Source organism: Pteropus medius, unplaced genomic scaffold, assembly GCF_902729225.1.
Source record: "Pteropus medius unplaced genomic scaffold, Ma_sr-lr_union100, whole genome shotgun sequence".
NCBI lineage: Eukaryota > Metazoa > Chordata > Mammalia > Chiroptera > Pteropodidae > Pteropus > Pteropus medius.
Genome location: NW_024342468.1, coordinates 655,556 through 668,629, shown reverse-complemented (window position 1 = coordinate 668,629; position 13,074 = coordinate 655,556). Strand labels below are relative to the sequence as shown.

General features: G+C 56.0%; 1 protein-coding gene across 1 annotated transcript in view; it reads right to left on the bottom strand.

The window, feature by feature from the left end:
- PLPP7 (phospholipid phosphatase 7 (inactive)) overlaps positions 1 to 4,988 on the bottom strand; it is an 11,659-nt gene extending 6,671 nt beyond the window's left edge. The window contains exon 1 of the mRNA XM_039862888.1: positions 4,144 to 4,988. Coding sequence (XP_039718822.1) covers positions 4,144 to 4,594 — 451 coding nt within the window. The 5' untranslated portion in view covers positions 4,595 to 4,988. The remainder of the gene's footprint in view (positions 1 to 4,143) is intronic.
- Positions 4,989 to 13,074: the final 8,086 nt, after the last annotated feature.

Genomic DNA, 13,074 nt, shown 5'->3' with positions numbered 1-13,074 from the left:
ATATGTTGGCACACGCACAGAGAAAAATCCAGACGCTCGAGACCCAAACTGCAGTGGAGGTTCCTCCCGAGGAAGGGTTTAAGGGAGATGCTCACGTTTTTTATCGCCTATTCTTACCGTTTTTGCATTTTCCTTACGATGAGTACGTATAATGAAAAGGTGCTCAGCATCACTAATCATTAAGGAAGTGCCAATCGAAACCACGATACCACTTGCACACCCATTGGGATGGCTATTATCAAACAAACAAACAAAACCCCAGAAAATGACAGGTGTTGGAGCGGATGTGGAGCCATCGGAACCCTGAGCACTGGTGGTGGCACTGTGGAGAACGGTATGGGGCCTCCTCAAAAAATTAAACACGGACTTGTCACTTGATCTACCGATTTCACTTCTGTACTCAAAAGTAGAGAAAGGCACTCAGAAAGATAATCGTGCCCCCAGATTCGCAGCAGCATTATTCACAATGGCCAGAAAGCAGAAGCAACCCGGGTCTCCTGACAGGTGATGGATAAATAAAATGTCGTATGTACACCCAATGGAATATTATCCAGCTTTAAAAGGAAGGAAATTCTGACACATGCTACAATATGGATGAACCCTGAGGACACTGTGCAAAGTGAAATGAGCCAATCCCGGAACGACGAATACTGTACGATCCCATTTATAGGAGGTCCCTGGAGGAGTCAGATTTGTAGAGACAGAAGGTAGAATGGTAGGGGCTGGGGGAGGGGGAATGGGGAGTGTGTAATGGGAACAGAGTTTCGGTTTGAGAGGATGAGAAAGTTCTGGAGATGGAGGTGGGGGTGGCTGCATGACAGCGTGAATGTACCTAACGCCACGGAACTGGCACCTAAAAATGGTTAAAACAGCAAATTTCATGTTCTGTGTATTTTACCTCAATAAAAAGAATGACATAGAAAAAGAATGGTTCGTTTTCATAATCAGGGAGATCTCAATAAAGATAGTTTCGTAGATCGTGGTAACAAGACATGGGGGCCATTTTCCACCAAGGAAGCCATGATGGGCGCGTGTCACCCGTCACCTGGCTCCCTTTGGGACTGTCAAGCCCAGGGCTACGGAGGAGGAAATAAGAAGGGCTCCGGTCGTGTCACGGGTCTAGAGCTGGAGGGGACCCGAGGGCGTCTGGACTTGGCACTTCCTTCCATAACGGTGATGGTGCTGATGATGGTGACCGTCATCGCTACAGCGGCACTAACTGGCATGTGCCCAGCACCTTATGTGTCAGTCTTGTGTGACGTGTCCCAGCGGCCCATTTAACAGATGAGGAAAACGCAGCTCAGAGAGACAAAGTCACTCACCCGGGCTCCCACAGCAGGGCTGGGACTGGCACTGGCTCCGGCCGACTCTGAGCCCAAGCTTGGCCAGCTGCTAAGACCCCTTCTGGCTTTGAGGTTTGGAGTCTGGGCAGCATGCCTTGGAGAGGGGACACAGGTGACAGCACAGAGAAGTTCCTCCTGGCCCAGCTGTGCGGGAAGAGCCTCCACTCCCGGCACCGAGACTGTTGCCTCCGGAGTCTGCTGGGTGCCCTGGCGTGGGCGTGGGCGGGCAGTACCCCTCTCTAAGCACTGCTGTTTCCACCCACCGGGCACATCTGCAGGCCACCCACGGTGCCACGTGCTTTCCCGGCTCCCCTGGAATCCCCACTGCAGCCCTGGAGCCCCACGTACAGACCAGGAAGCTGAGGCTCAGAAACGGGGGCCGAGCGAGCCGGGGTCAGGCGGGGACCTGGGCAAAACCCGTCTGACCTCAGAGACTGGGCTCTAGGGTCGAAAACGCCCTGCGGCTCCCCAAAGAGTAAAGGATGATGGGGACCCTGGAGCCCGGGCTCGGTGGAGGGTCTGCCTTCCCCTTTCGGGCAGAGAACGCTGTCGGCAGCCCCTCCTGGCGGGGTGCACAGCCCGCCCTGCCTGGCCTGAGTGGCAGCACCGAGCGGCTGCTTCGCTCCAGGCCCTTGCTATCCCCGTGGTCTCGGTGCCCGAATGCACCAGCGAAGGTGCGGCAGGCGGGACCCCTCCCAGGACCTTCGCCTCCTCCCCGCATACATGCTTCGCAGTGGACCTGGGCTTTGCCCAACCTGCAGACCAACGGCGAGCGGGGTGGCGAGGGGTCTGCCGTCTCGAGGATGTGGGTTTGGGCCCCCGATCCTCACTGACAGCTGGGCGGGGTGGGCAAGTCTTTTGACCCCTCTGAGCCTCAGTTAACTCATCCGTAAAGTGGGTATATTAATCTTTACCTTATAAGGTCATTAAAAAGACTTTCGAATCGAACTATGGGATGTTCATGGCATAGTATTTGGTACAAAATGAAGCTCAAGGAACGATGTTTTAAAAACATTAAAAACGACTGTCATTCTATTCAGGAAGGGAGGCCTCTCGAATCTTGTTCTTCGAAGCGAACACCCTCGTGCCGACAGCAGCTCCTTGCTGGAAGGAGCCAGAAACCTCCCACCAAGCTCGAGCTGCTCCCAGTTCTAATCCCAGCCCGTCACCCACGAGCTGCCTCTCCCTCTGCCCGTGTTTCCTCCTCTTTAAATGGAGGAAGAACAGCGTCTCTCCCGTGGGGTTGTGGCGAGAATAAGGGATGGGATGGTTTATGCAAAACCCGGCACGTAGCAAACACCGAACACATTACGAATGCAGCTTCGCCACCTCTGCCGCCATCCGGGGGGAGTGGGGGGGGGGTGACGCGCAGAGGGGGTCCAGGGAGCAGGCTGGAGGACACCTAACCCCCAACACGTTTTCCTGAGCTGTGGCTCCCTCCGTGCGAGGCTGCGGTGGGCACTGGGGAAGCCTCGGAAAATAAAGAGTGGAGCTCTGTCCCCAGAAGCCCCCGGCGTGGAGCCTCAGCCACCTTCCTCGTCCCCTCCCTCCCCAGCCCACGGCCCGGCCGTCAGGTGGATCTGGGACACATCCCCAGCCCTGAAGGCTCGGCCAGCTCGCTTCATTCACAGGAGCCTCAGTTTCCTAATCTGTCGAGTGGGAACGATAATAGCGTCGGTCGCGTGGGACTGTTTATTCGGGATAAATAACAAGTAATGTAAGTAATTTAGTAGTAAGAACAAGGGTGCGCTGATGCAGCCGGACCCAGCCATCTCCTGCACGGAGAGTCCGACTATTTCCTCCTCCCCACGTCCCCACGTCCCACCCACGGTGTCCGCCCCTAGACTCTCTGAGACCCAAACAGGGAGAAATGCACATTTTTGTCGTAACTTCCTCTGGGACAGCCACAGTTCTCAGTGGTCCGACTTGTACCCCTTTTGGAACTGGGACCTCTCGTCAGTGTTTGCTTAGCCTGAGATTCCCACCCACTTGCACCCCAAATGGTGGTCATACTGGGGAGGGTGAGGGATGGACATGGGCCCAGCATGGAGGGCAGAAGCAGAGATTAATTACCCTGGCACCTTGGGGATCTGGAGGTGGCCAGAGAGTGGCCGGCTGGGGACTGCACGTCACCTCCTGGGTGGAGGGGAGGGCATGCCTTCCACACGGGTCCCACGTGGCACCTGACACAGGCAAAGAGCTGCTGGCACAGACTTTGGAAAAACAAGCCAAAGACCAGCTCACCAGGCCCTCTCCTGCAGTGACTCACCTATGGAGACAGCAGGTATGAACTTCGGGAAGCCACAAGTGTAGGGGAGCCCCAGACTGGATCCCCTGCACCCCCAGGCCCTGCGAGAGAATCCTAAGCAGCTTACGGGGTTCCTGAACCAAGCAGGGGAGAGCATGGGGACAGCTCACAAGTGTTGCCTGCAAGTAGCATAGAAACTCAAGGACCCCAACCTGTGGATGGGGGTGACATCTCGCTCTAGGACCCCCACTAGATCCCTGAGCACCTCTCTTGGGGCCACAGCCTCCAGCACCCCACCTGCACTCCAAGCTGCCTCCGGGGCAGCGATGCACTTGGCAGGAGCAGGGCCCCTCCTTGGTTAGGTTCCCACCGGGTCTCCCCGCTCTCGAGGCCCCCACTTTGGAGGGGCCCTCGTCTGCACATCTCTGGCTCTCTCTTCCCCAAGCCTGTTTCTGAGACACTCTTCCTGCCTAACCTCATTAGATCAACCGGTCGGTCTCCCAGGGCCCCACTGGTCTTGGTGGGGTGGGCAGCGGACGGCGGCACACTCACCCAGAAGCAGGTTCATGAGCACCTCCTGGCCGGCCAGCGTGCTGCTCTTCACCAGGCAGAGGAGGGTACCCCCGATCCAGGGGATGCCGTGGCCCGTGATGCCGATGAGCTTGACCATGGAGCGGGCGCTGGCCCACGACGCGGCCCGGCCCGCGCACACCCCCAGCCGCTTGGACATGCAGATGTCAATGGCCAGCAGGGAGTTGAAGGCGATGCCCTTGAAGGAGGGGTTCAGCTGCATGCAGTCCTCCTCGGGCAGCTGCTGGGACTGGCGCCGCTCGCGGGGCCCGTCCCCAGGGGGTGGGGGCTGCGCCGGGGGCCCCGAAGCCTTCCTGCTGGAGCTGCGGGACTCCGGGGCCCCCTTGGGGGGCTGGTTCAGGGACAGGAACTCGGCCCGGTTGAGGACATTGCTGCGGTCCCGGGCACGGGCCCGGCTCTGGGAGGCTGGCATGGCGACGCTGGCACTGTGAGGGCCGGCGCCAGCCTGGCGGCAAGGGCCTCCTCCCCAGGACAGGAGCTGCCCGCAGAGCCGCCACGCTGCCTGCCTCCCTGCCGGCTCCGCAGCAGCCGTTAGCGTGGAGGACAGCACATGGCTGTTTACCTCCGGTCGCCACCAGCCTCCGGGGGACGTCAATGCCAGCGAGGCAGCCAATCGAGCCCACCAGAGGCGGACGAGTCCACAGCCGCTGCCGCTGCCTCGGGCCTGGGCTATTTAAATCTTCCAATGGCTCACTCCCCAGGCCTTGAGGGACGCTGGGAAATGTAGTCCTTTGGCGGCTTTGGCCTCAGCTGTGCCCTGGGCCAAAGACCTAGTTGTGGGCCCCGGACTAGGCCTTGCTTTACCAGCTTCCCTCAGAGTAGTCCAGGCCCCTGTGAGCCAGGCCTGCCTGCCCCACTGGCCTGGACAGCTTGGACTTGGTCCCATGGTCTGGATAGTAGAGCCCATGCCCATGCTGGCCTCTCAGGGCACCAGATGGAGTGAATGACGTCACTAAAAGCATCATCCTGGGTCTGGTGGGGCCAGGCCCAGCCCCTCCCCTCTGTGACAGCATTTCGTTAAGCTGGCAGGCTGGCTTTTTTTTTTTTTTTTTAAATCAGTCTTTAATTTGGCTTCGGCGCATCAAATGTCCTTCTGTAAGGTTTGATTTCCATTTCAGGGAGGGGCAATTCATCGACTGGTAATGGATCTGCCCCTCGGCGGCTGCCTCCATCGCTCTGCGTTTTGTGAAGGACAGAGGCCCCAGAGCAGCTGCGGGCAACCCATAAATAGTCACCGAGCACCTGGCACCGTGCTAGGTGCCTGGCACGCTGCGGCAAATGACAGACTCCATCTCCGTCCTGGGGAAGCTCACGGGTCAGTGAGGATTATAGGAATGACACATGTCAGTGATTGCAAGGGTGCAGATGTGCCGCAGGAATGGAACCAGGGCTCCAGGGCTGGCCTGGAGTTGTAGAGGACACCCCCAGGAAGGCAGAGCGGGGGGCGGGCGCTGGGCAGGGAGGCCTGCGGGGCTGGAGCACGGAGCAAAGTGGGCAAGAGAGGCTGCAAAGCCAGAGAGAGCAGCCCAAGATGGCCCAGCTGAGGAGAATTCTGGGTGTGAGCCAGGCCTCCCTGCACTCACCTGGGCGACCGCGGGAACCCGAAGTCTCCACAGCCTTTTTGGGGCTCACTGGTTTAGGGTGACCAGAAGAATCAGGAGTGAACGGCCTGGTCTCACGGTTCAGGGGGGCCACGGCCTGTCTGCCGAGCTGGAACGGAAGCAGGAGCCCGTGGCTCCCCTTCCCATCCCAGAGCCTGCCTGCAAAGCCTGGGCCTTCCCCACAGCCTCCTGGCGACCAGCTGCAGAGGACGGGAAGCTGCCTGGGGTGGGGGCGAGTGCCTTCTGGGCTCTAAAGTCAGGCAGACGAAGCATGACCTGGGGCTCCGGCCGCCATCTAGCTGTGAGACCTTGAGCAAATCGCTTGGCGTCTCTGGGCCTTGGTTTTTCCACCTATAACAAGCTAATAATAGTGTTCACCTTCCAAAGGCCGTGGTGAGGTCCACGAGATGATGTTTGTGAACTGCTGAGCAGCGAGCAAACCGCCACGCAGCGAGCTTCGGCATTGTGGGTTAGGAATGGATGCTGTTTAACAGACGACACATGGTCCTCTTTCCCTTGAGTGCCCCCTTCGTAAGGACCCACCCCCAAGGTCCAGCCCCTGCTCCATACCTGCCTGGCGTGGAGCCAGACTCCAGGAGCCCTCGGTCTGAGTTTCCTTGCAGACTCCTTAGCATTCCTTTTCTAGAGTGTTCCATTGAGACACTGCCACATAAGAGGATGTCCCAGGCTGTCACATCCTGTCCTCTTGGGTATAGTATGATGACCTGTGCTGCCTTACACTGGACCCAGGACAGGTGCACATGAACACGTGCACAGAACACAGAACACAGAACACAAGCTCTCTGTATGTGCTTTAGCTTATTGATACCGTATAACTGACTTTCCCGTGAAGTTGGGATCTCATCTGCATTTTGCAGATGAGGAAGCTGAGGCTCACAGGCTGATGGCCTCCAGCTAGGAAGCCCCCAGAAGGGGAGGTCCAACTCACAGGAAGTCCCTGGGGTGGGACAGAAGGGCCGCTGGACTCAGATCCCTCAGACCATGGGGGATGAATGCTCTCAGCTTTCCACCAAGGCTCTCGCCTCACTCTCCCTGGGCGGGGCCCATGACCTCGTCTGACCTTAGGAGGAGCAGAGGAGCCCAGCCCAGATAGTGGCTATTAATACCCAGAGGCCTGTGTCAGCATCTTGGCCTCCCTCCGTAAGGTGAGGGGACCCTGTTCGCATTCTCAGGCAGCTAAGACCCATGCGCCACTCCATTTATGAGCACTGACCACCGGCCACACAGTCCCACATCTCAAGAAGTTTGAATTCATTCATTCATTCATTGACTCTATACTTTCACTGATCTCTTCCTGAAGTCTAGTTGGGCAGATAGGATATACACCCGGGAAATAACTAGCCAGTTTATAACAGTATAATTTTATCAATAGCCTTATTTTTTTTTCTTATTATCAAAATGTTACATTCTGGCTGCAATAAATTCAATAAATACAGATGATATAGGTGTAATCCTACTGCCTGGAGGCTATGCGTTAACATAAGGTGGTTAGGTTATAAACAGATTCTCACTTGTCTCATTTCCAATTATTGAAATATTTTTCAACAACCAAGTATTAATTTAATAACCAGAAAAAATATGTTAAACAAACTATATCTACGTATACCATATATGTATACACAAATATGGATTTAAAAATATATTGTATTATATGACCTTTAAAAAAATAACCTACCTTTTTCACTTAGCAAACATAAATTTGGCTACGTTTCCATGACAGCCCATCATTTTTCAATGGCTGTTGGGCACTTTGTTCTGTGGATGGGCCACAGATTATATAAGTAATCCCCTGTTATTGGACATGTAGATCATTTCTGCTTTGCGACTATTCAAAACTATTCCGTCATGGCCATCCTCACATGTGTGTACATCCCTGTGCAATAAAACAGAATATAAATAAGTGGTTCGCATGGCGAAAAACCCAGTGTGCTCAGAGGCATCCCCGTGAGATCCGATGGGCCAGCCTGAGCCACCTACTGTGCCCAAACCTGGGAGAACACGGCAGGGCAAGTCCGATGTCAGTGCTGATGGAGAGCGGGCCAGAGTAGTGACATCACCTGCAAGGCCACACAGCTGCCGAAGGCCAGAGTTGGGATGTGGACAGGCTGGTCCCCGTAGCTCTGAGCCTGTGGGCTGTCTTCCTGGCTGCGTGACCCACAGCTTGTCCATTCTCTGCCTGCTCGTCGGTCATCTGTCCCTCACTCATTCACTCGCCCACTCAAGGAACACTTTTTGAGGCTTGCTCTGTGCTGGGCCCCATGCAAGAACCAGTAGAAAGTGCAAAGATGGCTCTGAGGTAGCACTATGCCTGCAGACCACCTGGCCTCCCCTGAAGGGCGCGGTGGCAGTGAAGTGACTCACCAGGGCCCACGCCTGGCTAAAGGCAGACCAGGAGTCAGACTCCGGTCTCAGCTCAAAGCCCTTGTCCCTAACCATTTGACTACACTGCCTCTCTCTTACTTGAGAGGAGACGAGGTTTTCTGACAGCTTCATGGGACCTGGAGCAGTTTGTACATTGTAGACACTTGTGACTTGCTGTCCGTCTTTAAATGTTTAAGATAGATTTACTACTGCTACCAAGCGTATTGATCATTCCCTCGTACTTAACACTTGCTCTGAGCCAGACTAGAGCTAAGCACGTGTCCCTTAACTGTCACAGCCAATTCGTAGACAGGCTTTAAGTCCCCATCGCACAAAGGCGAACACTGAAGCTCAGAGGTGAAGAGATTCTATACGGGCGATTGGTGAGCCGGTGGGTACCCCGGGGCTCACATATCACCCCAATATCCCTTACCCTCTCCTGATCTTTTCTTTTTCCTTGCCTGTGTCCTTTCTAACATGCCCTGCACTCATCTGTTCTGTGTGTTCATGGCCTGTGTCCACCTACCAGAGTGTCAGCCCAGGGGGCAGGGACTGCTGTCTATTTGTCCACTTACCCGCCTGGGGCCCAGGCAGTGCCCGGCACACAGTGGGCACTCAATAAATATTTATTGATCGTATGGCTGCTCCTGGAGTCTGGGCTCTAATCGACTACAGACCTTGCATCATCATGGAGCAGGCCAATGTGTGTAATGGCCAAAGAGAGCCAGGAGTGCAGGTCATGACCTTGGGAGGGAAGGAGAGGGGAGGGGGGGCGGTGAGAAGCTCCAACTGCTAGGGGAGACGCGGAGTTGGAGGGGACAGGAGGGAGAGACAGCGGTGGGGTCCCCTGCCAAGATGGGAAGCGAGCCCTGTGAAGAGCGGTTTTCATCACCCGCCGCCCCCAGGCGCTCGCGCGGATCGCGTTCTCGGTTCGTATTTCTAAGGCCGCTCCTGGGTTATTTCTGTCGGGAAACCTGATCCTTCTCTGGGTTTATTTTAGCACCTTGGAGAACTCCCAGTGCCGCACCCGATCCCGGCCGCACCCAGCCTGCGGACCGCCTCCGTGCTTCCCAGGCGGCGGGCGCGTGGGGCCCGGCGACCACGTCCTCCCGCGTGGCCCGCTGCGGGCCCCTCACCGCAGGAGTATGGCTGGGCGCGGGAGGGGGCGGGGACGGGGCATCCATGCGCACTCCAGCGACTGCCGCCTGGCCTTGGGACACGGCTGGGCCTCTGCGCCTCCCCTGGGGAAACAATTGTGGTTCAAAGGGAAGGCGTGTCGCGCTCAGACTGTAGCTCGGAAGGCTCCGATGAGGAAGCCGGTCCAGGAGGACAGAGAGCACAGAGGGCCCCAGGCCAGAGGGTCCCAGCCAGGACCTGCCCCCCGGGAACCAGGCTGGGGCCAGCAACCCCTCACCGCCCTCACTGACCTGAACTGGCCACGGGAATCTTCACCCCAGGATCTCCCGCCAGTCCGAAAACACCACCATCACGCCCGCGTGCACAGACACAGACGTGCACATTCACATACACACACCTACTTACACCCACGATCGTGCTCCCCTGCACACACCATCACACACATATCCATCCACACATGCACATAGATGCAAACTCACCCTTACCTACAGACACGCACGCTCGCGTGTACCCTCACAGACACACACCATCGTTCACACTTGCACACACAGACGCATACATTCACATAAACAGAACACACCCAAACACATCCTTATGCAATCACACACGCTCACATATGCCTTCACAGTGTTCAGATTGACATACGCCACATATACAAGCTCGCTCATCAACACCCACACCACTTTTGGTCACTCACACCATACACACTCGTACACACTCCCACGTGGACACACATACATATGGCCTCAACAGACATACACTCGTGTGCACATATTTACCTGAACTCACTCCACACAGTTACACACAATTGTCACATATACCCTCACATGCAGAGACACCCACAAACTCACACTGTCACACACTCAAACCATCACGCATTCATTTACACACATATGTACTCACTCTAAAATGCTCACGCACACTATCACATCCCTACACTCCTGCATCCTTCACCCGCTCCTCCCCGAACTCGATACTGGGCACGCGCACATCAAAACAACTCACTTATATACATCCTGATTTGCAGCAATCGATACTTACTCATAACTGTTTGAGTATGAATTTGTACCTATTTATTATTTATGTTAATTAATACCTCTATTCATCATTCCCGGAGTTATCCCTTGATGTCTCTCTGGCCCACAGGGATGCAAGGGCCATGGGACCACGCCTGTCCTCTGTCCTGGCCCTGGCTGTGTTCGCCAGTGTCTTCTGACCACCCAACACAGAACTGGTGTCCAGTCAGCACTGGGGAAAAAAATGCCAGCAGTCGAGGGATCTTGTTCTCCCACTGATAACACTTTAAGCTCCCAAGTTGCCATGTTGAGGAGTTCGCCATCTCTGGGTAGCGGATGAGGCTGTGTTTCCTGACCCCTCCTCTTTCCCATTCACTGGTGACGTCATGGCAGAGGTGTCTGGGGAGACCGTGGCCTGGGGAAGGGGAAGGGGTCCAGGGGGCAGTGTGAGTCCTTGTGTTGTTGGGTACGTCTCAACATATGGGACAGATGTCCCTTTCCTCTGCTCTGCAGACGCCAGCACTTCACACTCGTGTGGATGCATCCTGAGCCTTCCACATATGCTGAGACAGCCGTGGGTCTGTGCCCAACACCCACAGAGCTCCAGGAAATGCTGAGCAGGAAGAAGGGCTGCGTGGGGAGGCAGGAAGGCCGGGGGGCCCGAGAGCTGGGTAAGCATCCAGAACCTTGGGGGCCCCAGGAGCTGGAATGAGGATGCACACGTGAGCCGAGCCGTTTCGGACCCTCTATCTGTCACAACTGGCTCTGGGGAAGCTGGTCCACAGCTCAGAGCCAGGCAAACAGGCCACGGACACTGCAGATCCGGCCCTCAAACCAGCCCAAGACAAAGTACCACATAACAGATGATGTGACGGGAGGTAGCCATGGGGCCAAGGTTAGGGGATAGGGGTCTTCTATTTTGCAAGAGCCCTCACCTTTATCCAGTGTGACTTACAGGGCTTTCCAGTGTCGGTTTCATCCTGGCTCAGGGGACTGGCCCCAGCTAGCAAGCGTGGCATGCCTAGAAGAGGGCTTTAGACTTGGCTAGATCTGGGTGGGGATCTGGACTTGGAAAAGCCACTGTTCCCTGACCCCCGGGTCTCTCTGTACAGCCCACTTCCTGGGGTCAAGGTGAAGAATAAAGGAGACAATATTTACTCATGCAGCACCTAACACACAGTGGGTACTTCATCATTATCATCACAAACCCAGATCAAACCCAGGGCCACAGGGAGTAACGTCGCTTCCGATGGGTGTCCAAGGGACCTGTCTCTAGGAAATCATCTTCAAGGGCTTGGCCACTTACTGAGCAGGTTAAGGCTTTGATCTCTGTCCTTTCCACATCAAATGAGAAAGACGTATATAGCTCAGCACGTGCTCGCAGAGCACTCATGTTCTTGTCACCACGGCAGTGTCCCTTTGTCAGGGGCATCCTGGCCAATGAGCTCTGCTCTGTTCAAGGCACTGGGAGTGGTGGTGTTGGGAGATGAGATGGACACCCCAAAAGTTAATATCCGGCCTATATAAAAACTGAAAAGCATAATAATTACCTGATGACCAAGGAGCTGTGGATGGTCGCGGTGTGTCCCGGGGCCGAACTTTGTGTGGAGGCCATGAGTGCATGGCGGGCAGAGGCTGCTCTGGGTGGAGAGGCCACGGAGAGCTTCTTCCCCACAATGGAAATTTACACGGGGTCCTTAGGAGATCTCTGCTGCCTGGGGTTCTACTGTCTGACAGGAAGTGGGTCACGAGGGCCACCCCACCTTGGTCTCAGGCGGCAGGACTAGGAATAAGCTACCTACCAGCTGAACTGGAAAAGGACGACCCCTCACTAGGCTGAGTGAGGGCCTATGGCAGTGAGCAGGATGAGGGCAGGGGTGTGGCTGGGTACGAGGCAGTGGCCACCTAACTGGACACTTGCTGTAGCCTGAACCGTTGCTGGTATTTGATGGATCGCTAGGCCTGGCTGACCATTCCTCGAAGCGGACACCTCGATGTAGCCAGAGGCCCTGCTGCTCTGGTCCCTGCTCTCACTGACATTCACTGGGAGTGGCTGGAACCACCTGCCCTGTGTCCGGCCCAGGGCACCTCTGGGGGAGGACATGGCTCTAACGTGGCTGCAAGGTTTTCTGATATCACAGACTACCTGGCCTTTCCCTAGGGGTAGTCGCAAGGTGAGTGAGGGGCTGATGGCTTACAGGGTGCTTAGAGGGTTCATGCTGCAACACCCTCCCCCACTGTCCAGGCTCAAATCCTTTTTGAACCTCTGCACTCAGACCACCAGGTCCCAGTCTCAGCTGGGACACCAGTCAGGGCGGGGTCTTGGGCAAGTCAGTCTCTGTCTCTCAGCTTTGGATTCCTGCCCTGCGAAATACATAAAATAGGCCTCCTACGCAGGCGTAGGGCTGATGGTGGCTGAAATGAAGCTGAGCAACGCTTGCATATTTGGGGCCCAACAGGCCTGACCACCTGTCAGGGTGCCAAGAGGGCCAGGGCGGAGGGAGCAACACAGGGACCCTTTCCCCAAACTTCTCATCCACCCCGACCTTCCGAGCCCTGCAGCCTCCCAGAGCCCTGGCACTATTTCCAGCCACGGTCCCACCGCGGCTAAGAATATCAGGGCAGCGCGACCCCGAAAGCCCGCGAGTTCAAAGGGTACAAGGAAGCAGCCCACCGGGACCCGAGACACTAGCCGAACTACACTACCCAGAAACCCCCGGGCTTGCCAAAAAGGAAATGTCGTTTTTGCAAGGAGA